The sequence below is a fragment of the Athalia rosae genome, chromosome 2 (genome assembly GCF_917208135.1).
Source record: "Athalia rosae chromosome 2, iyAthRosa1.1, whole genome shotgun sequence".
Classification (NCBI taxonomy): domain Eukaryota; kingdom Metazoa; phylum Arthropoda; class Insecta; order Hymenoptera; family Athaliidae; genus Athalia; species Athalia rosae.
Window position 1 is genome coordinate 24881481 of NC_064027.1, and position 25940 is coordinate 24907420.

The following is a 25940-nucleotide window of genomic DNA, read 5'->3' on the forward strand; positions in this document are numbered from 1 at the left end:
TGCTTGACTGGGACTGAATAAACATATCTTTTGACTGCGGCCCACCCACCCGGGTAGACAGAAACTATTAAAACACTTATGAACAAAAAATGAAGAAGTTTATCCACCGCCACTGCATGATTTCTCCGATGGGATTGTACGGGATTTTCTGAATGTACGGCAGGAAAGATTTTAGGAATTCGAGAATAACGGTGTTTCGTCATTTCCTCTAATCTTAATTCTTTATATTTGCGATCTATACATTTATTTACACTCTAATATACACATTTTGTTTTGGTTTTCTTTAATCTCGTTCTTTGAATTTCTATAATAAATAATAGCCATTCAACAAATTCTTGTATCCCCGTTACGGGGATCCAGTAATTAGATTTCACTAAGATAATTATGATTATATATCGCTACTGATTTTGTATAGAAATTGCCTCGTGCATTATTTTCTCCCCCGAAAGAGAATAGAAATGTACGTAGAATATTTCGCACAAAGTACGAAAATTCTCGCAACTCGATCCCTTACAGGATATCCAGGTTCCATCGGAAGACGGAAAATAATAAAAAAATAATCTTCCGATCAATTCAACTAAAAAATAAAAAGAAGAAATAAATCAGTCGACATCGTTCAAACTGCGTTACTCGAATTTTTTCGCTATTACATATACATATATACGTGTAAGTTTAGAAACATAGTAAAATCATTCGCCTCTCATATCGTCATTACTTTTCGTCTTCATTTTTTGAAATATGCTGCATCTCTCTCTGTCGCTGATTGATATCCTGTATCGTATTCTGCGCTTGTAACTGAGCGGAAGGAATCGGCGGACAGAGTAGAGGATGATAGGGTAGGCAGTAATATGGAAATCCGGAGAGGGCTTTATTCACGTTGTGAATTTGAGGGGTACCAGGAAGTTGTCCCGGAATTGGACCCGCTCCAGGTATCGGCAACCCTCGAAGGTGCTCGTCGGGATGAACCAGAACACGAACGGCGACTCGTCGAGCCGATCCCGAATTAACGAGGGCACCCAACTCCTGTTGCTGACGTCTTTTGGTCTTGTACCTGCACAATGCCCCAAACCATTTCAATGATTAACGTCAGCTTATAGCGCGTGGCCGCGATCGGGGCGTTACCTTCGATTTTGAAACCAAATTTTCACTTGAGTTTCCGTAAGTTTCAGACCACGAGCCAGATCCGCACGTTCGGGACCGGACAGATATTTTTGCGCGGCGAATCTTCGTTCCAATTCGTAGACCTGTGCGTGAGAAAATGCGGCCCTGCTCCTCTTCTTTCGACCTTGAAGCGTCTGCCCGTGTGATTGAGAATCGAACATGTCGTCCTCCAGGTCATCTGGAAACAGAAATTATATTCCTCCATCAATTCCCCTTCATTTTGCCACTTTGGCTGCATACGCGACGAACGGCCAAATTAACGCGTGTAATTTGTTCGTCGAATTCCTTGATAAAAAAAAATTGAAAAAAAGGGATGATAAGGGATAGTCGAATGAAGAGACAGACGGACGGATGGACGGACGGACGGACAGACTGCACAGGCGACGGAGCGACGAACCGTCGTGTAGTTGTATATTGGGATGAAGGGACGGGAGGGACTTTGTTGGCTTTTGATGTCTCGTTCAAACATTAACACATGTCGTCGCTACTCTGATGTGTTTACTCGGCAGGCTTTATTATTGGATGATCCTAAACGATACTTGACTCCGCTTGCACTGCAGTGCAACTATAACGGGATCAACATATCGGCATGTGCAGCAAAATATTTCCGCACTTAATATATAACGTTGTTCTTCGCACCGCCGGATGCAATGATGAAGAAAATGCAAATAAATGAACCGGCGAAGCTGCGTGTACGCATCGTCCCGGGACTCCGAAAAATGATGCATTATCCGTTATTCTCACTTAACGGTTGCGATTATTGATAATAATACGTCCGTTATTAATGTTATTATCCTACATGAAGGTCCATATAACGGCGTGACGCGCGCCGATGCCATTAAGGTATATTAAGTAACTGAAAACCAACTCCCACAGCCGAGTCCGTTGGTACGTACACTCATAAGTTCTATACATGCCGAAGTTGTGTGTGCGAGTTAAAAGCAAAAATATATCGTAATTTGGTAAGTGCATAGCTTTGAATCGGTGCCACCGGGTACCGGCAGGTGCCACCCCGAAAAACTACCCCTCGCATCCTATCACTGCTAGAGGTGAGAACGCATTAGTTAATTGTAGGTCTCACTTTGTACATTTTATACCTAACAGGAAATTGACTATACCAATGGGACACAATTTACTATCTCAACAACACAAATAAGCCATTCCTTGTTTTTTACCCCGCCGTCGTAAGCGCGGGCGTGAGAACGAACGAATACAAGAGATGGAAAAAAAGCTGCATTCGTGGTCTGCCGAGAAATCACGACTATGTACGGCATGGGATTTTTATTTGGTTTTTGTTTTCCCGTCGAAAAATCAAAGACCTTAATTTTTCGCTTCGCGAAGACTTATTTTTTTTTTTTTCTCTCACCGAAAGCTTTTTTCGAAAAATAAATTTTGGAGCTTATAGCTACACGTAATTCGGTGTATGCGAAATATCATCGTGTTATAGCGAGATATATCGATTGAGTCTACTCGTACGATGTTGAAACACGATTGAAAATCACCGGCGTAAACAAACGAATGAAACGTTGTAGAAAAAGTAGAGGGAAAAAATGAAAGAAGTTCAGATCGCGCGTTGTACGCGCGCACGTCCGCCGCAGAGATATGAGAGAAGGATGTTTGGCAAGCGACGGGGTCTTCGACGCATTAAGCGCGAGATGACATCAACTTGACGTCCAAAGTGATCAAATATAGATCCCGTTTAAATGCCTCCCCCGCGTACACCCGACTCTCAGCTCTCCCCAATTATATCACTCGGACGTTAATATACGTCGTACATATAATCGCGATAAATATAGTAAGTATTTCGTTGTATGATATGATGATATGATATGAAAATCGATCGAACAGGTATGTCTCATCATCATGTATGTATATAGGTGCGATCACCGTTAAGACTGTTGAGACTACTGGGTTCTTTTTTTTCTCGTGGTATACAGATATTAATTTTCATCGTTTCAAACATGCTACCAGCATCGGTGGATAATTTAATCTGGAATCGATGACGTTTAACGAGTAGCCGTATAAATCTCATTGACACGATTTCTAGTACCTAAATACGCGTTACATCATGCGAACGATGTAAAAGCTGTTAACCGGATGATTGATTCTGCACTTTGGTTGACCGCTATAGCGCTTTTGTTTGTAGAATGTCAGCGCGAGCGGTGTGGATGAGGGGCCCGAGGGGGGAGGGGGGAGGGGGGCGGGAGGGGGACTCCGGTAATCCAATACTCGAAGGATTTTGTCCTGCTCTTCCCATCTCACTGTCTCTCAAAGCGTACGTCCTTCGATGTGATGCACGAAGTACAAGTGCCTCGGGTTATATGCCGCCTATATGTATATAGTATGTACATGAAATGCGCCTCTTCATTATATATATGTATATCAGGGCTCCGAGTTTCAGATCCAGCAAGAAGTGTAGTGCCCACTTATGACGTCTGCTGCTTATTCAAGTGCATCCACTTATGCTACTAAAATTACATTCAATTACCCTATCTCTGTTATACGGAGCGTACAGTTGACTCGGCATTAGAAAAAACAAAAAAAAATTGTTTGTAGAATTTTGAAAAAAGGAACTTATATACAGAACTGCGGCACGCAATTCGATTGATTTTACGATGGTGTGTAATTGAAATTTTTCGAAAAACTCTTCAAGGCTAGCTGTCGCGTGTTTTTAAGAAATCCTTTTACTCACCGAAAAGTTTGCTCTTGCTCATATCTAATGCCTCGTCTTGTTGCCGTTGTACGGAATCTCTGGCTTCGCTTGCGCCGTGTTGATAAGCTGCGATTGTTCCAAGGGTTTCCAAGTGCTTGAAACTTCCCTGTCCGATGTGATGCTGGAGGTTACCGAAACCGGTTAAATTGGCCTGAGCGAGATTACGTCGTAAGATGTCGAGTTCCCTGGCCATGTTTAATTCCGGGGATGGAAATCTCGGAAATCTGTTAGCTTGGAGATGAACCTCGGCATCCGTCAGAGAACTACCGTTGGCGTTTCGCATGTATTCTGCCAGTAGCTTGCTCTGAAGAGGATGTGAAATTTTTTCAATGTCTTCGGGAGTCTGGAGGGAACGTTTTTCGGAATCTTGAAACGGAGGCTGAACTTCGCGGCTCAAAATGTCCGCGATACTGAAAGGTGTCGGCTGAGGACCGTGAGAACCACCCTTCGGAGAGTTCGAAGCCTCGATCTTCTTTGAATCGTCCATTACGGCCGGTCGGAATCGGAGCTTGCGGTAAATCGAAACGATCTTTTTTCTCCTGATCTATGGCGAAATCTGTGTCGAGGAAATCCAATCCGATCTCAGAATTTTACGAGTCTATATAATCCAAGGCCACAATTTAAAAATATCCAGGGTCCGCATTGACACCATGATTCGCGCGATGCGAAGATCTCACAGTTTTCCAAATCATTCCGGGATCCTGCTCCACGCCATTTTGTTTATTTTTAATTTTTTCCGAATTTTTTCTCCAACTTCTTTTCAAACTCAATCACACTCGAAATGTTTTTAGAAAAGTTTTCGGGCGAACTCGGTACCACTGTTGAAAAATTATCTCAATCACCGCGATCGATTGGGACGGTGAAATTTCGTTGACGGTTCGCGAAGAATTAGAAAATTTTCGAAAGACCAGAAGAAACACCCTTCTGGCCGAGGGTGCTTCGAGCAAGTGTGCTTGACGCACGACGAACTTATTTTTCAAATTAAGATCGCCACTAGAGTCCGTCTCCCTCCCTCGCTCCTGAAAGTTTATCTCTCTCCGATAACCGGATCATTTTATGATCTCAACTCTCTCGTCGGAGACAGACAGACTTCCGAACGTACACGGTGTGCTTCTGCGTTCGTTCCACTCATTGAGGAATCCGTTGGTGCGCGGGTGTTTCCTCCCATCTCTTTTTCAAGGGTGTCGGGGGACAGAGGAGTGCCTCTTTCTCCTTCTTATCAACTGGCAACTCGCCTTCGTATTTCTCTCTCTCCCGTTACAAGTAGGTGGAGCTTTCGACCTTCCATTCTTGTTCAACCTTAACGCGTTATCAGATTAGGAACGTTTCACTCCCGCGTAAGCCTCGCCCAGTAACCAATAGCGGGGAAGAACCGGAGCGAGCTTTTCAACGGCCAATCGGAAACCGCTTACTAAACTCTCGACGGACCACCGCCGGGAACTTTAACTTCGTCGAAAGTGTGCCACGAGAAAACTTGACGGAGAAACTGCAGTTTCGTAAGACTTTTACAAGACCATCGAGTACATCAATGGGTACATCAATATGATTCACACTATGTCGATATCCATGCGGAGTTTTTACACCAAGCAAATTAATTTCCATCCGAATGACCATTCCTCAGAATTTATACGTTATGGTATAATTTTCATTCGACTTCATATTTTTTTCTGATTCGAGTATTTCGCCTCGAATTTTTAAACTCGTTAGCTGAATTTAATCGCGTCAGTTGGTCGTGTATTCGATGAATACGATTTCTGTGGGGTGCGATGTGTAGTTGCGGATCGTCGTATCTCTTCTAGATTCGTACAAGTAACATTAAGTTCCCGTTCAGGATTCAGTCGTTTCCCCGTAAGGAGGAGTAGTTGGTTGCAGTCTGATGCGCGTTGCAATATATTACGTCGTATACATCTGTACGGGGGTAGGGAATGTTTTACATGACAATCGCCGCTAAAGACTAACGCCATTGTCTGCCACGTGGCAACTCCTACGGCTCCACGCTCTCCTATATTATGTTTAATTAAGTGTGAACCGCAGAAGTGTAGCTCACGCCTCACTTGATTCGATGATGACCCAAAGTCGGTTATACGCCGCGGACTGGATCTCACGACGCGATATGATCGTCCTATAGAGATTTGACCTGAGAAAAATGATATCGAGTACCTGCGCTTAATTATTATTGTATAAGCTCATGAAATCTTCTAAGCGATAATCTTCCAAGGAGAATAATTCGCCGATTCGTTTTATTGTTTTATATAGGAAAGGTCTGAGTTTCGTTTCTCCGATCGGATCTAATCAATAACAAATGACAGGGGTCTCCCCTACAAGCCGGTCTTCTTCTCTGACCCTCTTGCTCAATTGGTTGCAATTCTTAAAGACCTTAAAGACCTTAATTGGCGCGGAAAATTATACCTTATACACCCGTTCCGTGCCACGTCCCTGAACCATCCCCAATCCAATTCCCAACCACCCCTCCCGCTATATACTCTCTTTCCGGCGAACGGTTCGTTTTTTTTCCCCCCCATTTCATCTTTTTATTCACTTTATTTCTATTTATTTGCTTCCTTTTCATTTTATTTTATTTCCGCGCCCGCAATTTTTCCGTCTGTATTTCTCAACCGACGCCAATATTATCGGCGGGGTTGAAAAAGCTCAAGGGTAATCGCTCCCAATTCTTACCAGATACTTCATTCGATCTCGGAATAAGAAGGGAGGAAATTAGGATCGAATTCGAACGTCCGTAAATAGAAAAACTTCGATGGAACAAATACTCACTCGCAGGTGCAGCGTTTCGGTGGGTCATCGAGTCGAATGCCATGCACGTGGTTTATGCGGTACGCGCGTGTGTGTGTGTGTGTGTGTGTATGAATTAAATAAAGCTCTATTAGGACCCCCCAGATATCCCAGTGATTTTAAATACTCCGCCGGAGCCGGTCGCGTCTTTGAGATAATACGCGGAGGAAGCTTCAATCGCAATCCGAGAAATTCTACGTCGTCATATCCATAGAGATATTTAACGAGAAAGTAACAAACCGGTAACCAACGAACGAAGTCTATAGAGCGTCTTGGTAAAATTATAAAAACACCGGGACCGGATGACTGCGGATTGTTTGTTAGTCTTGGGTTTTAGAGTCCCGCGTGTCTGTCAGTCCAGAGATGTAATATTAGTGCTTAGTATACACTACTGTGCCTCCATCCCACCGGCATGTTCTCTCCGAACTATCCCTCTTATTCAGACTTCTGATATACTCCGAGTATATTAAGCACGGGGTATATACATACATCGGGGTTAACTAGACAAGACCGAAACCTCAAAGTATCTTTTAAAGATTATAATTTCATTCTTCACCCCCAAACAAATAGAAATAAAAAATAAACCGTAACAAACCTTCGACATTCTTGGGGTCGAAAAGGTATGTCCGAAAAGGCTATTCAATTCAACAATTATTTTCATCAAAGTGTTCTCATTGTATGAAAAATTTCAATCGAACTTAATGTAGTTCATTTACGTAAAATATTGCGTCAGTTACCGTAAAAACCATATCCCGTTTTCTTTCCTGCAGTCGGTCAAAAAGTAGTTATAACTGATTATCGAATGGTATGTGAGCTTTAAAGCTTCGCCCACGACGGTTGGTAAAGTAGAGTCGGTGCTTCGGAGGATCTTGGAGCGAACTAACTTACCTACATGAAGCTTTCAAGCTCGTTGTCAGACCTCGATAGTGTGGGAAAATGTCAACAGGCAGCGTTGCTGAATAGAAAGGTAGATTTTCCCGTGACTTACAAAAAGCTCATTTCTGTCGCTTTTACGATTTTCGATGTCGATAATTCCAGTCTTTGTTCTTGCATACCGCGTCATACTTAATTGAAACGAAAAAAAAAGGAAGTTCGTGGCTGTTGATATTTTAGGATTTGAATTTTTTTTTCACATTGAAAGCTGATGAGCCTAGAGTCTATACAGAACGTGGTATTATCATATCGGCTTTTTATTTTCTCGGTTTAATGGAACGCGGAAACCTGATGCATCGAATATGCGACGTATATATACCGTATAGCCACCCTTGTGCATAGTTAAATAAGATCAAATTTCGTCGTTTGAACGTCCAGTGATTGATTATATGAATTCATACGATGATGTAATGGAGTTCTGTTTAACAAATAAGGGTGAATTACGTTCACTGATGATGTATTGTTTCAAATAAATATCGGTGACGCTTAGCTCGTGGACGGGACAATGAAACGTTCATGATCCTTGAAAACAATTTATTCATATAGAAGAGAAAAATCGAAACAATATTTATTTATTTTTTTTTTTTCATCAAATTTTTACACGTATATAAGTATTTATTGAGTACATCCATAATCGATCGATCATTTGCCAACGGGAGGATCGAAAATCGTCGAGAACCATAATTTTCGGCTCCCGATTCACGGGGGTGAGCCGTTTAGCGCGAAGTCGATGGTTTTAATCTTGTTCCCAGCAGAAGCAGATATGCCCACCTATCTGTACCTGGTGGATAAAATTAAGCCTGACAGTTTTATCGTTCCGTTCCCAGGACCCTTTATGGCATCGGTAGCACCGTACTAACGGCACAAGGCGATATAATATAGCGGAGAGTAAAGGCGCCCACCACCTATAAACGTACGCTATAGTTGGGGCCACTTGACTGCCAGATGACCCATCGTGCTTTTGCTGATAACCTAAAAGCGCCCCTGGCATCGCTCAAGTTGTCGTAACTCACCTATTTATAAACTAAATCGTTGTTTATTTGTTTATTTTTCACTTATTCTTGCACGTACTTTTCTCCTTGTGCGAAATTTTTGCCAAATTCGCTTTACAGGTCCGATCGGGCTGCAATATGCTCGTATAACGAAGCGTTAGCTATTTTATAGGCCTGTGCTTTTTACCGCGACGAATCGTCGCGCTTTGATCCTCGAAAACTAATTCTAGTTAAATTCTATTCAAGTCTATGGGGTTTTTGAAAATTATTCTTTGAGTAGGCATTGCCCAAAAAATCTCTTCATAACAATCGCCAACTGCAGTTTGGCAAGGAGCAGGTTCAACAGCTCTGAATTAATGCTTCCGCAAAAAACACTCGAAGAATTTCCGCTCCGCTCTTGAGCGACCACTTAAAAATATACCGGACAAAAAATAAACGGGAAACAAAGACGGAAACTAGTCTAGCTACTTTACAAAATACAGCTGCCAATAAGGTGCGTTACATCGTTGAGTCGTTGACTACACATGTATAGTTTATCCACATTCAGCATTATCATACAAAACTCTGCACTGTATTGTACTATATATCCTAATGAATACTTTTTTGGTTAAAATTTCGTTCACTTTCACCTAATTCTCGAACGGTATACAACTACCACAGCCTCTGAAGATTTTGTTCCATCGGTACTTGGTCCATGTAATTAACGTACTGCATCTGATAATTCGGAGGACTTAGATAGCTGTTTGTAAAATTGTAATCAGTTCCCGCGATGTCCTGGACGGTTCTGTTGTCGGTGATCATCGGTTTGGTGTCGATACCGATGACCTTGAGATCGGGAAATAGCGACGAATCGTTAGAAATGTTAGCACGACATTCGGTTTTCACCAGTCTTCCGTCGCACTGCATGGTCCCAGGTCGAATTTCGGGAGTCAAATTGTTGCCCCTGAAGTCCGGACTTATGTGCCTGTGGATGTCGGAATTTAGACTCGAACGTCCGCTCAATTCGGAATTGATATCGGATCGAAATTCGGGGCTGACGCTGGTGGTGTCGAGACGCATGTGCTCCGCTTGGTTGGCCCTGAACTCCGGGCTGAGACGGACGTCGGTCGATCGAAAATCGCCGCCCATTCCCATGCCGATGTCGGGCCGAAGATTCGGCCAGTAAGCCGGAGCGTTGTAAGCCTCCTGTATGTTCGGTTTGCCGTCCTTGATCAGAACTGGAACCGGAATCTTCTTCAGTGACTGACTCTTCATATTCTGAGCGTGAAGTTTTTCCGCGTCTTCGATGCGAGCTCGCTTGTTCTTGTAACGACGATTCTGGAACCAGATTTTCACCTGTGTACTGGTCAGCTTCAACGTCTGCGCCAAAAGCTCTCGTTCGGGTGCGCTCAGGTAACGTTGCTGCTTGAAACGCTGTTCGAGCTCGTAAACTTGGGCCTGAAACAGGAGGGAAAGTTGACAGTTTCGCGTTACGGGCGACGGGGCTGAATGCAAATTCTTCACGCGACATAAACTCACCTGAGAAAATAACACTCGAGGTTTTCGTTTCGTACGTTTACCGGATTGATTCTTACGGAGTTCCGTCTTGCTGGAAGTTACTACGTTACCTGCAGAATGAAAATAAAAACAGTTTCGCATAAATATCCAAGCTTTTTGTAAACTAGAGCGAAAAATTTGCAGAAATTCTGAAACGAAAGCTCACCCTCTTCGACGACTGCGGGGCTCTCCTGATTGTACGGCGGCATGACTTGGCTCAGTTGATGGACGTGATTCATTTCCGTATGATAATTCTGGTATCCAGAAATCACCCCTTGCTGCTCCTTGTATTTTTCGATCTCCCAATTATTCTCCGCTACTATATTATACGCGTAATAGTCCTGGGAAAGATGTTGCTGCTGCTGCTGTTGCTGCTGTTGTTGTTGTTGAGGGTAGCAATCCATCGCGCATTGAAGTTGCTGATCTTCGTTCAGAATATCGCGTACGCTAAACGGAGTTCCCGACGTAGACGTAGACAGCATTCTAACACATTATCAATTGTTTTCGAAAATATTCACTCTAATCCTTTTTCCAGTTCGATCGTTACTTTCGTAAAAACGACGACACCGTATCCACCATACGATCAAGTGTAATCCAAAACCACTGGAACTCTCAAAGTTCGATTATTCCTCAAACTCGCAGATCACCGAACTTCAACAAGAAACACTCGACACGAAGAACGTGTTCTCCAGCCATGAAACTGTCCCTCTTTTCGTTCGGCCTCGTTAACTTGTTTTTTTTTCAGATCTCTTTAAAAATTATGTTTCGCAATTTTTATGGCCCAATAAAACCTCCACTTCCGAATAACGCGCGACCCTTAACTAGATGCGTAGCCGAGAGAAAACACTTGTGACAGTTGACTCGAACGAGGGACGCGTTTTAGGGTGATGAAAGCTTCGAGAATTGCGACATGTAACTACTGAGTGAAATCAAACGAAGCGGCTAATTGTGACCGATCTGTCCCGATCTTCTCGGTCTCCGAAGCAGGGGATGAAGCGGTCGGTCACACTGGTCAGGTCGGAGGGCAGAAGCACAGTGCGCTTCGAGGTTCACCACCGAACGCTCCGGCTTTCCAAACAGTCAAGTGTTCGCTCTCCGACTAACAACCACCCACAAATGTGTTTGTGAGCTCCACGGATCATCGGCCATTTTTAACCGAGACAGTCGCGATATAATACACACTCGCGTACGAGTCGTAAAGAAATCTTTGTCCCGGCTCTGTGTGTTTCACGATTATACGTTCAATCGCTCCCGAAGGTTTTCAGAATTCTAAAATCGGAGATCACAAACGGTTTGGAAAATTCGAATCGTCCCAAAACGAACTATGCTAAAAAATGATTCACGCGAATTTTTTGGTGACCCGGAAACGGCGACTGTCCTTTATTAAACTCACGATATTATAAAAAATGTCGATGAAATCGTCTGTCCGCTATTTAATTCTTTATTTCCCAGACAGCCATACTGTTGCCTCAGTTCTCGGCAATCTGGGCGGAGGACGAGAGGCAAAGACCCGCCTTTCCAGAGGGTCTGGACCAATCGGTATGCGACTGATACCCGCTGTCTTTTAATATCAAATATTGACTCACGTTTTTTCTTTGTACCGATGAAGCGATGGTTGCAAATTACAGGCTCCAGGGATGGACCTTGGATCGTAGTTCTGTTTTTTATTTGTTTTGCCATTTTTTTTTTTTTTTCAATTTCTTTTCCATCTTACACATCTCCGACAAACACATCGACATTATATTATTATGTATAGGATCTATTTTCTCATTACGTCTATACCGAGCTGTGTACGCGAGTGTTTATTGATCATAGCTCGTTGCGAGTACGTACTGCGAACCTTGCGCGATACGTCAGTTATAATTTATTTTCTCTGCTCCAGGATGTAATTCGATCGTCTAGATCATCGGACGAGGAAAAAAAAAATGACTCGATTCATTCCGCGCCGCTAGTTTGAAATGAATTTCAGCAAAGATTAATCTCTTCGTCTAAATAGCTCGTAAAATAGGGTTGAGAAGAGAGAGAGAGAAAAAAGAAAAAGAAAAAAGATCAAACAATATCCATTTTCCCACCACGAGCGACAGCTATCCGTATAAGACTGCATATAGCAAGTGTCAGTTTCTTTTCCTAACACACTCCAGACGCGTCTGCATCGGTACGGACACTTGAATCCCTGATCTTTTATTTACAGAAATTAAAATTGGGAAAATCATCGGAACGAGGAAAGTGAAAATTCGATGAAAGTTGTCCGGCAATGTGGCAAATATCCCGTCAAAATCTCGCAGACATCTGACGGCTCGTTAACCAGTTCTTTTATTTTACTTTTTTTTCTTGTCTCCAATTTGAGAAATGCGACGCGTGCCTGCGTAGTACATCGTACGTTGCAGGCGCCAGGGTGATAGTAGGCGCCGTTTTAAACTGTGGGAAAGTGTAACGCGCTCACTGCGCTGCACCATCGGCAGCCTGCAGCTATATAATACAGACGTCGGCGTCTGCGTGACGCCTCAAGAGCGACGTCTTCGGGATACTGACGTCATTGGCGAATCGGATGAAAATTCTTCGATATTTCGTCGGATCGACGCCGTTACGCAGGTCGCTGTGCGGTTGGGATAAAAATTTCGACCCTTTTTCTCCGGGATTGTACGCGGTACAGTACCCTCATATTTTACGCTCTTTTACTTTCCTCGCACCAAAATTTTGGAGTAGCGTAAAATTATGAAATACATCTATATTGAAACGCCGTGCGGGGTGTTGCGGTGTCCGATTCCAAAGTCTTGGACGGACGCTGGGCGTCGTATAGACGCGACGCCTCGACAGTGGTGCGTTTCTCGCATGTGAAAGGGCGCTTTGTATTCCTACGTCTAAACAACCGTGCCACCTCGTGTCCGTCCGTTCAATGGCGGGTCCGGTAAGAGTGCGGCGAGTCTGGCACGGGCCAGCTCCTCTGGCAATGGACATCGAACTTACACCAAAATTTAGAAGAGAAGGTGGTGTGTTTTACGAGCATGGGGGGTCCTTACCGCCCATGGAGATATCTGTACATACGAGAATCTGTAGCTATACGTATACGAGAATCTGTTTCAGACCAGGGTTCGTCTGCTTTTTGGAAAAAAAGAAAAAAAAATAAAAAAATTTTCTCCCGTTTCTCTGTTTTCCACAATGTATCAGCTTATACCTAAATTTACCTTCGCACACACACGTCTGGCGCCCTAAACATGCAGGCGCCAAACATTGTTCGACAAGAAAATTTGCCGATTTTTTTTCCTTCTTATTTTCAACTCTCGTCGCAAGCACGAGAGTTACCTAACGTCGTACACGACGAGAGACCGGAAGTCTTTTGGAAAGCGTATCGCTCCTAAGACTTCTGTGATTCATATATTTCATTGGATATCCGGTTCTGGTTCACTGCCACATTTCGCATCGCGGGTGGTGCGAATCATTTTTTCGCCACTCGTAAAATAGATCGAATTATTAGTCATGTGGCTCGATTACTAATGTGATCGCGAATCATGATGTCATGACATGCTAGCTTTCATGTTATAGTCATTGGGAAGGAAGCTATCGAAGGTTTTTGATTTTTTTTTTTTAAGTTTTTCCGGATGTTGGCTCAGGAATCGTGACTTGGAAATTTTCGTTTAACGCCGCAGCGAACTTCTGCAGTCGTTTTAGTACTCGTGTATCCAGACGCAAAATTTTCTCACGAGGGGGTTTCAGTTGAGACCCCGTACAGTGGACCGTAAACCACAGACTCTAGACAATTGCGTGGATCTGTCTGTCTAGACGGTTGCATCCCTTGCGGGTTACATTTGCCAGAGGTACTTGTTGACTTCTCTGTCGAAGAGGCCTTGAAATTATGGAGATTCGCCACTTCCAAAGGAAACGATTTTTTTCTCGTTCGGACACTTTCTTCGTCGTGATTGGAAAAAAAAACAAAAAAAAACGAGACGATTATCCCGCGTTACACCTAATGTCTGATTACCTTGGAAAATAGTTACGCTTTTGATGATGCGAAATTCAATTATAACTATAGTATATATAGATGAATTTATTTATTTAGCCTATAGTAAAATCGTAAGCTGATCCAATGGTCAATTAGAGTATGAATCGAAGTACAAGCCCAGAACGGTAGCCCGATTCCAATTACAACCTTATCTCGCTCAACCTGTTTTTTTTTTTTTGCCTTCTCATTTCTCTACCGTATACACCGACGTACGTCCTGAAACTTAAATACACAGAAGAAGACGGAGCTATATGATCTGGACAACGTCACGATGCCTGTGCACTGTCTGCGATGCGGTTCCTTCCTCCGTCGGCGGCGTCAGCTATACGTGAAGTATATCAATTATTATAGGCGCCCTTTCGAATTACTCAGAATTTCCTTGATTCGCCAATCGATGGATAATAAATATCGGAACGCGTGACTTTCTTGTTGGATCTATACATCGCGGCTGAAATTCGTTGGGTGTGAAGGGTGGTGCGTTATAAAATTCCAAGGGATGCGTGACTCACGTTTTTCAACCGATGGGAACTTCGGAGCCCTTTGCCTGTGGGAAAGAATTCATTGCTCGGAGTCTGTACTCCACATCATACGTATACTTAATCTTGACTTGAGTTAAACGGCGTTTTATCGTTGTCCGACATTGTGTCAACAAACCGACGTGATTACGAACCAAGTTGGACCACTTAACGCGTAAGGAAAATGAAGATGAACCGATCGTATACCTATGTATACAGCTGGACTTGATTCCTAACGAACTTCGAATTTATTGTTGTACCCGTACCGATCTCAATCTTCGACAAGGATTAAAATCGATAATTTTATGTCTTGGAGACGTTCGATACTTTTTTTTTGTTATTCGTGACACATGAGGGAAGAAACTACTCTCTTCTGGAATGACCATTTGGAGATTGTCCTGGTTCGAAAGTCATCATCTATTATACGGTTGATTTGCTGATCTGAAAGAGTATTTTAAAAAATTGGTCGTTTCATGAATTAATTCTATAACAAAAGATGCGACTCTCCTGCAGAACTCACAATCAGCTCGTTAACTCTCTTATTGTAATCCCAAGTTACGATTTCGTAGTCTGGATCATATGCAAATCAGTTCATAATTTCTGTTCAAACTCGCAGGATCTCATCTAAGTAGCTTGCTATTTCCATTTCTCAACACTTTTTTTTCATCACTCATTCAAAGTACCATTTTCCAATGTTATCCCCGTCGTTACAGTCGGACTCTAACCTAACCACACAAGGTATAGAGTGGGGTATATCATTGGTCGGTAAGAGGCCTTCTGCAAGTAACAAAGGACAAGCACCGTCACTACGGCGCTCAACCAAATGATCGAAATGCTTAGCCACATTTTTAAGAGATGCCGACGCTGTACCCGACCTCAGAAAACAGCGGCAATTAAAACTTAATCTCATCTTGTTAATTTTCGAACCTCTGAAATACGTCTTCGGGTCGTTCAATGTCCATCAAAATTTTCCGAGTTTCGAAATTTCCGTAATGACAGATTTCCAAATACCGAATTTCTTCGGTGAGAATTAGTGCAGGGCGTATATCGAGATGGGTAAAAAAGTGTGAAGATTTTTCGAGGCATGGAGTAGGCCGGGGCGTGTAATCAGTCAAAATGAATAGTTGCCCCGACGAATTGAAGGAGAAGAAAAGAAAAAAACAAAAAAACTACATTCAAGCATCGAGTTAATTAAAATTTTCTAAAAGCTACGATGATGCCGATGGTTTTTAATTGGCTAGTGTTACGGGATTATAATATCGAACCGCGTCAAATTAGTATATGGTGAAATGAGATGAAGTTGTTTTCACTTGCGCGCGGACGTGTTACACGCGGTCATAATGAAATATAATAGTTTAATCTAATCTAATTTATGTGAAATAGAAAAAGGACGGGGGATTTATTACTCGACTATTCAATGAACAAAAAGTGAATAAAAAATCCACTCGACAGGAGCCCCTAGCCCGCGCCCTTTGAACCGGGCCAAAGAACCCTATTAACACCCGAACGTGGCAAGAAAGGCCATTCCGATATCTTAATCAAGTTATAGTTATCAGCCGCTAATGAATTCCTGACAAGGGTTACAAATCCCACATTACGAAATTAGTTTGAACCTCTGGTGCTGCTGGTGGCGCTGGTCCCGTTGCTGCTGAAAGGGCTTTCCGAGCCATTTATTCAAAACTCGTAAATCAAGAAAAATAAGACGAGGCGAGGGCAAAAAATGCCCACGGTCCATTGAACGCCGAGGAAAAGGGAAATTGGATTTAGGATTTTTTCTCTCTCTCCGTCTTCCTTTTTTTTTGTTCTACTTTTATTTCTGTATCTCGGGATGGTGAAAGGAGGAGTCTCTCGCCCGTCTTCGCCTCCCCGGAGAAGTCAATTAGGGTCGTTGTTCGCCTTGGGATTATAATAATATTTTGATCGGTGCGAACGAGGGTGGCTGAGAGTAAACGTTTGATGATCTTCCGTCGAAAGAAAAAGACGAGAAGACAAAAGAAAAATCTTTCCTCGTCCTCTTCAAGATCTCGAACTTCCTGTTACACTCGTTATAAATCAATTCTCCTACACCCAAGTTGCCGAATCGGTAATATATATTGTTCTTCTTTCGTAACGAGTCTCTGCAGTTGAAAAGGCGTTCATGTCCCGTCTGAATCCCTTTCGTAGGTGCGTCGACGTCTTGAAAATCCGGATACGCCCGTCGACTCGAGCTTCGGAGGGATATGCCGAGTGTTTTGTTTTCGAGTTGCGTGCGCGAGACACCGGGGGGTAGGCCCAGGGTGGTCCAATTTGTCTGCTGGTCCGATATTGTATATTGTTGCGGACCCGGGGCTAGTAATGATAAAGATTGACGACGCCTGGCGTCGTTCTCAACTGGTCTCTTCGCCGTTATGAGAGGCGGCGAAGAGATCAACTGGAGGATGGCGAGCGAGGCGCGGCAGGCTGGCGCGGTTACAACCAGAAGAATAAAAGGAATATAAAAAGCAGAAAAAAAAAAGAAAAAAATTAAAAAATCGTCCGACTCTTTGGGGTTCGAGTTGTGATTCGAAGGAACGAGAGAACACTTAAAAAAATAGAATGACGGTGGACGAGGTGCCTCCTATTTCACGGATTATATCACGTTGCAATTATTCGTCCCGTTAGTCGATTAGAATTGAAAGTTTCTTTTTTTTCTACAGATTTACGTAAATCTTCGATACTTTCTCACAATGAGAAGATATGCGATCGAACGGGAACTGTGGAGGGTCGTAAAATTCCGAACGGAGGTCAACCTCGAAAGATAAGAAAGGGCAACGAGCTGCCAAGCTGAGAGATAAACAATTTGTAACACTAAGAAGAGATTACTCGATATACGATCACAAAAATCGTTTAAACCTCCTGCAAAAGCTGCTGCTCCGAAAATTTCACACACTCGTTCCGAGCGCCAATTTTTTTTTTCACTTCGGCACACTCACCCTCGTACTGGGTCGCTCTCGGTTCGCACTAAAGCATTTCGAGCGATCAAAACACCGCGTAAAATGTCGCCGAGAGGTGCAGAACGCGATTTTCTTTTTTTTCCTTTTTTCTTTCTCCTCTTTCTACAACTGAGTCTGTGAGTTAGAAACGGAATAAACACTGTAAATGCACACGCATGACCATTAATGTGCCCACGTGCGTATAAACAATTAAGATAAACACGCTATCTACAGTAGCGCGCTGAGCGAACGCGAGAGACGCATATTATGACATACAAACGCATATAAAACAAGCTCTCCTCATTGCCCAACCTTGTCATATAATGTTCGTAATTGCTTCGTCGCGACTTGTAATATTAACTGTCACATCCTTCAACGTCGACACGTCGGAAACGGTGCTTTTTTTTCTTCGTCTCTTCTTCTTCTTCTTTTACTCGGGCTGGATGGCGATAAATGTTGAAAAATCAAATCTTATTACCGAAAAGATAATACCTCTTACACTCGTAGTTTCGTCTCGAGTGCTAATAATCTTTTAACACGGTTGAAAATTGCCCTCTGACTCCGGCAGCTCGTAAAAAAAAAAAAAAAAAAGCAAAACGAATACCGACGAACCGAAGAGAGGGATAGAACCGAAGAGAGAAAGCAAAAAAAAAAAGATAAAGAAATCGAAATAACAAAAGAAGGTATATACGTTACTAATGGTTTCGGGTTTTGGAGTCTGGACACAGTGGGATGAGAAACATCTCCATTTCGAAGCCCGAACGAAAGAATTCATAAGAGAGTAATGTTTGCCGGTTGAAAATTAATTTAATTTGTACGAAAGAGAGAATGGAACTAAGGAAAGAAAAAGAAAAAATGGGGGTGGGGGATAGAGGAGGAAGGACCTCGGTCAGAACGGAACGGGACGCTTCGAGAGCTTTAAAACTCGGGGAACCCCCCGCTGCGTAAAATATCGAGAGCCAACTGCTTCGGACGCTGCGGACCTGTCTCCACCACGGACTCCTTAGCGAACCGTTCAACTTATATCCTATCCCGCTATAATTGATATGGATGTCTCCTGAGGACTATTCCCCTTCGAATTAAATTATTAACTTGTATACGCCGTGGTTATAGATTATATCTGATATTCGTCAATGTAATTCTCGGCTCTGTTATAATATACCACCGAGAAAATCACCCATTAATTTCTACCGTGTAACACATTCTATACCTACTACTTTTTTTTTTTTTTTTCTTTTTATTTATCGTACGACAACGAATTATCGATAATTATTGGAAAATGATGGATTATTTTTTTCAAAATGTACACAAGTAAAAATCACCGTGGATTTTGACTCAACTATACCTCGCGTCTCGTGGAACATAAATATCCGTTCACAATTTGTTGTACCTCGGAGAGGATTAGTTGCGTCCCGGTGGAAATTCCTCCCGAAACCGATCACGCTGAAAAGATGGGGAGAGGGGGGATTCGATTCCGCGCGGGCTAGACAATGAGATGGCACTACGAAAAATTTACAACGTCGTTTTTTGCATTCGAGCGAAAACTCGGTGGGATGCGCGGTTTTTTTTTTTTTTTTTAAAACAAAAAAATGAAAAAAAAAAAGGTAAGGGAACGAAATATATATTTTTCAGCCGGTCCTGGGTGCGTTTGAAACTCTCTACGAACAGTGCGAGGGCACGAGCGATAACGATCTGAGATATCGTCTGAAACAAATGCAGCTGAATGCATGAAGTCGGCCAGTGCCGGGCCCTTTGTCGGCTCAATGGGGCCCTGTATTATGCTCTCATCGTATCCACCACACCCGGATAGAATCCGAGTTTTCAACTCCTATATACGTACCGAAGCACAGGTACGTGTAAACCATATCGCCGTAGCGGTTTTGTTGCGAGTGTGCGGCACGCGGGGGTCTGTCATAGAGAACAGTTATTGATTGCGCTTCGAAGTAACCAGAGCCCAGAGGTGGATTGTCCGTTTGGTATAATTCATGTTAACGTATAAATATCTATATATGCATACGCGTACGTTACGGGTATTATATACCAACGTTCACCTACCTGCGCGAGGTTTATTATTTGTATCTTCATTAAGCGTGAGGTGAGTACCTTACCTCGGCCCGATCGCAGTGGATATCATCTTCTCTACAGTTCCTAGGTGGTTTTTTTTTTTTTTTTTTTTTTTTTTTCCACCGCGTCGAAACACGCCGCCGGTCGGTTATCCTTTGAGAAAACCACCTTTCGTTTATTTTCCCATTTTCGAGATATCCTCTCGGTTTCTCAGGGGGGGTTACGGAAAAATTTATTTTACAGACCTGCTTTACGGTCATTTGTAAACATCGGGTGTCGCTTTTGGAGTATATAATTGTAGTAATGAAAGTTTTGAACCGGGTATCGAGTATCCCTTACGGGGGCTGGGCCGTACACCCCTATACTTTTATTACAATCCAAATTTCTACTTTATGTGAATTTTTTTATATCTCTCACAGTTTTGTGATACACCATTTCCAAATTACTTTGTCAGCGTCTGATTATGGTTATGGGATTTCGGTCGGATGAAACAACCGTGATATTATTAATTGTCGTGATATTTTACGAGCCCCTCTTTTAGTTTTTCTTTCTCTCTCTTCGTTTTTCCTTTTTTTTTTTTTTTTTTTTTTGCTCAACAAACTGGCACCGCTGCGTATATTTTACCATATATAGGATCGGTTTATGGGTATACAATAATGATAAATCAACGGGTCGCGTTTTATCAGCATTACCATTAATATATTTTAAACTAATCTATAACTCGGTCCCGGTGTCAAAGGAATCGCTTTATCTCGGCATTTAAATTAGGATGATAATACGAGTATATATTTAATATCCTAAGTGAAATACGGGACGATTGAAATATAATTAAGTAAAAACATCCGAATAATATGGGGAGAAAAATAGAAAAGAAATAAGTAGGATCTAATCTCGGTCCTTAAATCTTTTCATCGCTGCACGCTTATTGATATTTTCCACCGTTGAGATATTACGTGACGTTCCGCCCCGTACGAATAAGCGGGAGTAGCCGGAATATATGATGAAAGAGACTCGAGGAATTTGTCTGTCGAAGACTGTCCGTCGTTTTTCACGTTCCTTTTTCTTTTCTTTTTTTCTTACATTTTTTTTTTTTGGCTTCCTGTCGCTTCGGTAAAACCCGACGAGTTTATTAAGAGTTTCATAATTCCTCGGTAATTAATCCTCCGCGGTAACTATAATATCCTCGTCCGAAAGGATGCTGCCCGCAAGAATCGGCCAAACGTTCGAGTGAGTTGATAAAAAAATTTGGGAAACGATAAGCCCGGCGACGGTGTTTTTGAGGTCGATTCGATCTCCGAGTTACACCGTACCGATGAAAGTTTTTTTTTCTTTCTTTTTTTTTATATTTTGGGGTTCCTCATTTTTACCTGATGCCTTTTTAGTGCGGGGGTAAGTTGGTCGCAAACAAAGGAGATTATTTTAACGATGACAAACGACCGACCCCGCAAGTCCCCCGGAATCCACGGGGACCCAGAACTTTTAATTTTTTCGCCCCGCCCCCCCGCCGGGACCCAAAAAATACAAATTACTACCACCCTGGTGTAAATGTCCTCGTCGTACTTCGGCCGAAAAAGGAGAAAAAAAAAAACGTTACGTAAAGGTCAGCAGCTAGAATTTAAAAAACAATTTTTCTTTCAATCGCCATTGTCCGACAACACCCAGTTTTCCTGCACACGTACGCATACCCCCTATATATACCTGTTTCCCATGGCTGAAAATCTTGAGACCTGCTTCGTTTTCTCTCCTTCTTACTTTTTCTCGTTCTTCTTCTTCTTCTCCTCCGTTTTCTTATTCTCAACTCACACAAAAACCCAACGCATCTTCTCTCGGAGTTAATCGTTCGGAAAATTTCATCTTTTTCGAAGATACTCCCACGTAAATAAATGTTCTGGACATGATTTCATTTTGGAAAAAACGAAATTTTCTCATGGCCGATGCCGTACGGAAAATCTACCGTGTCCTGCACAACCACGAGCGATATCACCTGCTCGCCGACGACACGTTTCATGTGTATGTATAATACTTTCGTCATTTATTTTCATTTCTTTCGTCTCTGGTAGAAAATACAGTTTAGCTTTCGAATTAATTAATATTGTCATAATTAGCGCGTTTCGATATCGTGCATGTAAGGCACGAATACACTCGGAGAAGTGGATGACCTCATAGGAGACCGTGTGTAGTACGGAGAGAGCATCCGCCGCTAATTACGTTAACGACCATTATAATGTACACCGGTTGGAATTCCGGTGAGAAATTTGTTATAAATTTGCCGTGTTTTATACCGTAGCTATGGATATTATGTATGTATACAGTATACGTCGCGTTGTACGGTGCACAATATGTATGCGCGTTACGCATCGATCGGCTTTAGATATTCCGACGTTTAGTGCCGGCGGTGTGACGCAAAAAACTATACGCAAAACCCGGTAGAGAATATTTTCAAGATTGGCCTGACCGCTACACGACGCCAGATACATACATATACGTACAGTTTCTCGTTACCACAATTATGTATGTATATACATATATATGCATCTCGTTTACCATCGGCCTTCTGTCACGCGCTGTTTACCAGAATTTCATCTCATTTTACCATCGACGTTTTTTCATCCAGATCGAGGACCGATCATCGGCGACGAATAATACTCCACATCCGAGTGGTGTGTGTACAGGTCAGCGGCACGGTACGTCAAAGCGTAACGATTCCGTACAGCGAGGTGTAATTTGCTATCGCGTTATTTTTTCCGTAATGAATCGCTGCCGGTGATCGACAATTTTTTTTTCTTTTTTTTTCTCGTTTCCTTTTCATCTCTCTTTGTCGATGCGTCGCGCTGCGGAGACGCGGGGCGTCGCGTCGCGTCGCGTCGTTCCCCGCGACGTTCTTCAGGGGTGGGCTTTTTGAGTGAAAGAACGCCCTGGTGTACGCGGGGTTCTTTAAAAGGTTTAATTTCGGTATCGAGTCTTCATCACCGTGGCGGTCCGCTTTGACGTAGATGACTAGCGCTAATCCGTTAAGTTAGACAAACGGATGACAATAGAGATCGGTATCTCAGGCACGTAGTACTGCTACGTATCGATCGACGGCGGTCTGGCCTGGCCGCGGCACAGGACGTTCGTTAGATTCCCGATCTCTCAACTCTTACGTACGTTAATAATAATATATTCTGCCGTCGCGGCGTTTTCGCTCCGAACCGTCGGCCAGCCACCCCGCAGGTGCTCCGCGGGCGCACCTCGTCCAGGGGGATGTTTGACCGGCTTCCCCTTTATTTTTTTTTTTACCGCTCTCCACCCCACGTTTCTAATGGCTTCGAACTCTTAATGAGTGATCGAAACGATGCTAATTGGACCAAAGCTCCTGCCGTGTGTATGTGTGTGTGTGCGTATACAGGCCTTTGTTGTGATATGATGTACGATAATAGCTACAGGGCGGTTATCGCGTACTGCGGATCTCCGACGCGCTTATACCCTTTCGCGTTTTTTCTTCCCCCGTCGAATCGACGACGAGCTATCGGGATCCGGTCCCGATATCGCTCGCGTTACGTCCGCATATTCGAGCGAAACAAGTAATATCGCCGGAAGTACATATACGGAGAACGCGAAGCGAAACGGGGGTGCGCTTCGACGTCGTGTTACACGAAGAACTTTGAGAGAGTCGGATATACGGAGTGAAAATATATAGGTGCGGTGTGGGGGTATTCGCGCAAACGGGATAAACCATGATTCCTAGTAGTCGGACGTGCAGCGTCGGACCTTTGTTTTTTTTTTTCTCTCTCTTTACATTTATACATTTCTTTTTCATTCGAATTTAAATGCGCCCCGAGCATCGCACTACATCGGATGGCGTCACTCGTAAATACGCGCGACGTCGTTCGAGGGGCCCCCCCTCCCCCCTCCCCCCAAGGAAGCAAGCGAGGATAGGAAGGAAGGAAGGGTATCATGGGAGTACAAAGAGGCCAAGACGTCTCAATCCCCGACCTCCTTGGAGGGTCCGCGGAGGAGTAGTCACGGGGGCCCCCGTGACTCCGGAGTCCTCGACGTTCCACTACTCGAGCAGCATCAGGTTGATCCCTCCGTTGCGGTTCCGTTCCTCTTTGCCTCTTGTTTCTGTTGTTGCGGGTTCGGTATCCCTCGCGCCGCAGCCCCGGTGCCGCTGCCGCCCCGCCACCATCTCGGGGTTCTCCGACGCGCCGCAGAGAAAACTTGGAAGGGTTCGCCCCCTTCGCCGTTTCTGTTACCCGCGTTGCCGATGCAGAAACCGTGTGCCGCCGACTCGGGAACGGGGCCGAGCCACACACAGGGTCCCACAGATCACCGTGCTATCTCCACCTCGAGATCTTTTACCTCCGTTCACCGAAGGAACCGAACCTTCTTACTTTTACCCCTCGCTTATTCCTTCGCCTCCTCCTACCGCCACTCCACTTCACCTCTCTCTCTCTTATTTTTCTCCTACTTCTGCCCTCTTCTGTATATCAACTACTCCCGTACTCATTTCTCCTTTTCTTTCGATACTCCGACGATCGTGATGCACCTTCTTCATCTTATCCGCAACCTGCGCACACGTAGCGTCATTCTACCGAATAACACGTGGTGGTATCTCTGATTTTAGTCGAATAAAAGAAACTTGTATCTTTCTTTTTTTTTTCATAAAAAAATATATATTTTTGTATTTATGTAACGGAACGCCATTTTGTTTGATTCGTGACGATCACGAGGTGATTCCACGTGACACCCGTCCATCGAACGCAAACGAGTGACGGAACGTCGGGTATTATTTTCGACAACGAGAAGAAAGGGTGGATGAAAAAAAAAAAAAAAACAAAATGAAAAATAAAATAACTGCGCACGGTTCGTATCGTGGTATCGTTGCGTGAACACGTGCACACGGTAGCCGAGGATGTTTCGAGTTTCGGTAGCGATAGACCGGGGTAAGATGTATACACCGTACAGTCATCGGTGATCGGTGATCAATACCGCGCCGCTGCGAGTATCACGATGACCGATAACAGAAGCGGCTTCTTTTGTTTCGTCCCTCTGATCATCGTCTGTTTCCGCCCGTTGGCCCCACCACCACGTCACACGCGGCGAGCGTTTAATTATTTTATCACTAATGGCCCGTTCCCGCTTCATCGTATCGCGCGGGGTATAGGTACCTGTAGGAGGTCTCTCTACGTTCGTGTTGTACAGGTACGGATACCTGTATCTCCGTCGTTATATTGGTCTCTGTAAAGGACTTATCGTCTTATTAGCGTTCCAATTTGGACGTTCGAGTTTTCTAGTAAACCCCCGCCGTTGTGTATTGTATTACGTACGCGTATAACTATAACGTATTTGAATACAGCTATATATATACACCGCTGTCGGTGGAAACGCAAATACGGTTATAAATGGTGTTTCAGATAAAGAATATATATATATGTGTATATATATATAAAGACTGTCATCGCACCGCTTTGCAACGATCAACTCTTGCTGCTGCCGCCGCCGCTGCTGCGGGGCCGCACCGCCGCACGGTATCTATATATATATGCATACGGTGCTGCAGAAAACACGGTTCGCGCGGCTAAACTGAGGACGTCTTTGTCCCGGGAACGGGACGAGAACGAGGAGTTCGAAAACTGGCTACCGTCGGACTGCTATGGTAATGCCGCATGTCATTTGTTAATTTAAATATCACGATAATTCAGTCTGCTCCGCACGCTGCGGTGCACTGGCTTATACGTATACGCTGCAGCAACCTATAGTTTCGGTTTACCTGCTGCTGCTGTTGCTGCTGCTGCAAAAGGAGCTTCTTTTGTTTCGTGTTGCGTGCTGCACCGTCCGAGCAAAAGCTCGTTCGACGCTTTTCGAACCACGAATAATGCCTCGGTACGTGCTCGCCAAACGGTTTTAAAATTTCAAATTAGCTTCAATCGCATCGGTGGCCCGTGGCCCATGGCGGCTCGTCTTCTTTGCGGGGCCAATTGAGTTGCCGTTAACGTCTCCTAACGTCCCCGTCGTCGTATCGGGTATATACGTAGTTAGCTATAGTAATCTCAGCGCGTACACACTACGGACCTTTTTGCTTATTCACCATACCACCGTATATCGCATACCGGTACTCCTCCACGTATTTTGTACGTATACCTATATCCTCGGTGTATAATACTCACCCTATCGCTATATATACGTAGTTGGTACCTACCTACCTACCGCCGATCAGAATGCCGAGAATTTTACTCTTCGAAAACCCTCGCGGTATTATAATCCATCCGCACGTGCCTCGTCAAGAATTTATCAGCGATTCGG

At 43.7% G+C, this 25940-nt stretch overlaps 2 protein-coding genes across 3 annotated transcripts; both read right to left on the bottom strand.

The window, feature by feature from the left end:
- Nucleotides 1-209: 209 nt before the first annotated feature.
- On the bottom strand, nt 210-4980 carry LOC105689141 (homeobox protein Nkx-2.5). 2 transcript variants are annotated; one of them, XR_007277196.1, is made up of 4 exons: nt 3854-4980; nt 1123-1339; nt 659-1051; nt 210-577 (listed from the first exon to the last, which is right to left on the bottom strand). XR_007277196.1 is itself a non-coding variant. In XM_012405952.3 (3 exons), exons 1-3 carry the CDS (start codon nt 4359-4361, stop codon nt 712-714), a joined length of 1065 nt encoding a protein of 354 aa, XP_012261375.2. In that variant the 5' UTR covers nt 4362-4980; the 3' UTR covers nt 210-711. The 2 variants fall into 2 exon arrangements, 1 of the variants encoding a protein (XP_012261375.2); XM_012405952.3 differs by having other exon boundaries at nt 210-1051.
- Nucleotides 4981-8125: 3145 nt separating this feature from the next.
- Nucleotides 8126-11578, bottom strand: LOC105689063 (homeobox protein Nkx-2.6). Its single transcript, XM_012405818.2, has 3 exons — nt 10292-11578; nt 10108-10196; nt 8126-10026 (listed from the first exon to the last, which is right to left on the bottom strand). Exons 1-3 carry the CDS (start codon nt 10605-10607, stop codon nt 9241-9243), a joined length of 1191 nt encoding a protein of 396 aa, XP_012261241.2. The 5' UTR covers nt 10608-11578; the 3' UTR covers nt 8126-9240.
- Nucleotides 11579-25940: the final 14362 nt, after the last annotated feature.